The following is a 3,450-nucleotide window of genomic DNA, read 5'->3' as shown; positions in this document are numbered from 1 at the left end:
ATTTTTTTGGGAATTCGCGCGTCCCCGTGGATTTAGGGACACGCGGAGGCCCCGCCCGCTGATCCCGGCGGGATCGGGGAACGCGAATGGCCGGGATGGGGCTGACTTTTTTGGGAATTCGCGCGTCCCCGCGGCTTTAGGGACACGCGGAGCCCCCCCCCCCGCCGATCCCTGGGACGGCTCCGGGAACGAGGAGGGCGCAGAGCCCCCGTGGGTGACACGGAGGGGACAAAGCGCTGACAACCCCCCCCCCCGCAACCCTCGCTGCGGGAAAAGTACCGGCAAAACAACCAACGGAATGAATGGAAGCTCCAAGAAAACTCGGGGATCGGGGGCGGCTCGGGACGAACCCCTGAATATCAGGGGACGCTCGGCAGGTCCCTGCGGGACCCTCTTCTCCGCCCGCCCGCCCTAAACGTGCGTCTGCATCCGCTGCTGGAAGCGCTGCCCGTAGTCCGAGTGCTGCGAGGTGTAGGAGAAGCGCGTGGCGCTGGCGAACTTGCCCATGGGGTCGTAGCCATCGTAGGGACCCCTCTCGAGGCCCGCGGCGTTCCCGAAGCCCAGCCGGTACGAGGCGTAGCCGGGACCCGCCGGGAACGCGGCGCCGCCGTAGTTCTCGTAGGAGAGCTGGCTGGCCGTGTCCCCCCCGGCCGTCCCCGGAGCCGCCGTGGCCTCGGGTGGGGGGAATTCGGGGCCGCTGCGGGGGTAGGAGCTGAGCTGGGCGTAGCCGCTGGAATGGGATAAGCGGGAAGGCGGCCGCGCGTCGAAGCGGCCGGGGCCGGGGGCGCGGTAGTCGCCGTAGAGGACGGAGCGCGAGGCCGGGCGGTCCTCGTGGGCTCGGACGTTGTAGTAGCCATTGGTGGGGTCCTGGTGGGGGAGAAGCGGAGGGAGAGTTCCGTGGGGGGTCGGGGAACTGGGGGGTTTGGGGCTTGGGAGGTGTTTCGGGTGGTTGTTGGGAGGGTGGGAACCCTTTGGAATTGCCCGGGAGATTGGGGCTGGGGCAGGGGTGGGTCTCGTGGGGTTCTGGATCTGGTGGAGTTCTGGAATATCCCGACTGGGATGGACCTGCCAGGATCATCCGAGTCCCACGGCCCCCAAAACTCTGCCCCGTCCCTGGGAGCGTTGTCCGAACGCTCCTGGAGTTTCTGGGGCCGTGACCATTCCCTCGGGAGCCTCCCCCGGTGTCCCACCATCCTTTTCCCCTAAAATCCATCCCAAACCCATCCCTGGAACGTCTCCAGCCGTTCCCTGCGATCCCATCTCCGCTCCCAGAGATCGGAGCTGCAGATTCCCGAGATTTCCCCTCCATCCGGACAATCCAAGCGATCTCAGCCCCTCACACCCGAAACCCCAGGAGTTCTCCACCCATTCCAGGATGGAAAAAAACCCCCCAAAATTTGGGATCTGCCCCTCTTTTCCCGCCCTGAAATCCTGGTGGGACCATCCCGGACCTTGAGCTCGTACTCCTCGCGGGTGTCGATGGTGTCGCAGCGCAGGTCCTGCTTCAAGTCCACGTCATCCTTGAACGACTGGAAAATCATGGAATCATGGAATGGGGTGGGCGGGGAGGGGCCTCGGGACTCATCCCGTGGGCAGGGACGGCTCCCCCTGTCCCGGGTGGATCCAAGGTGGATCCGTGGGTGCTTCCAGGGATGGGGAATCCATGGGATAACCTGGGCCAGGGAAGGATTTATCCCTAAAATCCCACCTGAGCCAGCCCGGGGAATCCTGGAACGCTTTGGGATGGAGGCGCCAAGGGTGGGGACATTCCCACCATCCCAGGTGGCTCCAACCCATCCTTGAACCCTTCCAGGGGTGGGGAACCCATGCAGTGACCTGGGTCCAGCATTTATCCCTAAACAGACCCCATCCGAACCCCACGGAATCCTGGAAAGGTTCGGCTTGGAAAGACCCCGAAGATCACCAGGACCTTGGCACCTCCCACCATCCCAGACGGCTCCAGCCCCTCCTTGGGACGCTCCAAGGCTGGGGACATCCACGGGACACCCTCTTCCAGCACCCCCCCACCATCCCAGGGGACAATTCCCTCCCCAGCTCCCATCCCGAGCTCCGGGGGTGTCCCTCACCGAGTAGATGGCCTTCATGACGCGCGTGGCCGTGGACACGCTGGCCGTGTCCTCCTCCCTGTCCGCGTGCAGCGTCAGCGGCTCCCGGTTGACCGTCTCCACCTTGATGTCCAGCTTGCGCAGCGTGACGTCCTTGCGGCCTGCGAGGTGACCGCGGGGTGACCACGGGGTGACCACGGGGTGACCACGGGGCTCCTGGTCACCTCCCTGTCCCCTCCGAAGCCTCCGCTGTCCCCTCACTCACTTCCTTTGCGGCGCCGGTACAGGAAGCAGGCGAGGGCCACCAGGAAGCTGATGAGGAAGACGCTGGCCCCGATGGTGGCCCCGGCGATGATGCCCACAGGCAGGACCTCTGCGGGGACACGGCGGGGGCGAGTTGGGGACGGGGGCAGTGCCACACCCCTGGGGCTCGCGGAATCCCGGAATCCCAGGATTTTTGGAGTTGGGAAAGAGCTCCAAGGTCATCGAGTCCAAGCTGTGTCCGGTGCCCCCTGGTCACCCAGCCCAACATCCAGGGATCCCTCGGACACCTCCAGGGATGGCCACTCCAAGTCTCCCTGGGCAGCCCCTCCCAAGGCCTGGCCGCCCTTTCCAGGAGGGATTTTCCCAAATATCCACCCTGAGCCTCCCCTGGCACAGCTCGAGGCCGTTCCCTCTTGTGCTGGCCCCGTTCCCTGGGATCAGATCCCAAATCCCCCCTGGAAGAGCCCCAAATTCCCCCTGGATCCCCCTTTTCTCCGGGATGAGCCCCCCCAGCTCCCTCAGGACTCTCCATTCCCTTCTCCTGCTGCTCCAGCCCCGTCCCCATCCCGGGATTTCCCAGCCCCAGCTCCTTCCCACCTCCAGCATCCACAAATCCCCAAATCCCTGAGATTGAAGAAGAATTCCAAGGTCACCGAGTCCAGCCTGTGCCCGACCCCCAAACCAACGTCCAGAGACTCCTCGGACACCTCCAGCGATGGAAAACCCAACCCCTTCCACTGCCTGGCCGCCCTTTCCGGGAGGAATTCTCCCAAATTCCCGACCCGACACAACTCGGGGCCGTTCCCCGTGTCCCCCAAACCCCATCCCCGACCCCCCCTCCGGCGGCACCTTTCTCCTCCAGCTGGATGATGGCCGTGCCCGGCCCGAAGCTGTTCCAGGCCGTGCAGTTGTAGCGGGTCTGGAAGTCGGCGTCCATCACGTTGTTGATGGTCAAGGTGGACAAAACCCCGCTGCCTGTGTTGCTCCTCTCCACCGTGTACCTCTCCAGCGTGCCCGCTTCCAGGATGTTCTCCTTCCACGCCCACGCCTGGCACCGGGAGAAGCTGGGTGAGCGTCCGGGTCAGTGCCGGGGCACTGTCCGGGTCAGCACCAGGGGCGA

General features: G+C 65.1%; 1 protein-coding gene across 1 annotated transcript in view; it reads right to left on the bottom strand.

The window, feature by feature from the left end:
• Positions 1-3,450, bottom strand: part of KIRREL1 (kirre like nephrin family adhesion molecule 1) — a 37,699-nt gene that overhangs the window by 74 nt on the left and 34,175 nt on the right. Inside the window, exons 7-11 of the mRNA XM_042020561.1 lie at positions 3,180-3,378; positions 2,332-2,439; positions 2,088-2,227; positions 1,452-1,529; positions 1-867 (exon numbers count right to left, since the gene is read on the bottom strand). The exon at positions 1-867 is cut by the window's left edge and continues 74 nt beyond it. Coding sequence (XP_041876495.1) covers positions 412-867; positions 1,452-1,529; positions 2,088-2,227; positions 2,332-2,439; positions 3,180-3,378 — 981 coding nt within the window. The 3' untranslated portion in view covers positions 1-411. The remainder of the gene's footprint in view (positions 868-1,451; positions 1,530-2,087; positions 2,228-2,331; positions 2,440-3,179; positions 3,379-3,450) is intronic.

The sequence above is a fragment of the Corvus kubaryi genome, unplaced genomic scaffold (assembly GCF_017639235.1).
Source record: "Corvus kubaryi isolate FWS band 111438036 unplaced genomic scaffold, C.kubaryi_AGA036_p1.0 37005, whole genome shotgun sequence".
NCBI classification, from domain to species: Eukaryota; Metazoa; Chordata; class Aves; order Passeriformes; family Corvidae; genus Corvus; species Corvus kubaryi.
This window is presented reverse-complemented; position numbering and strand designations above follow the sequence as displayed.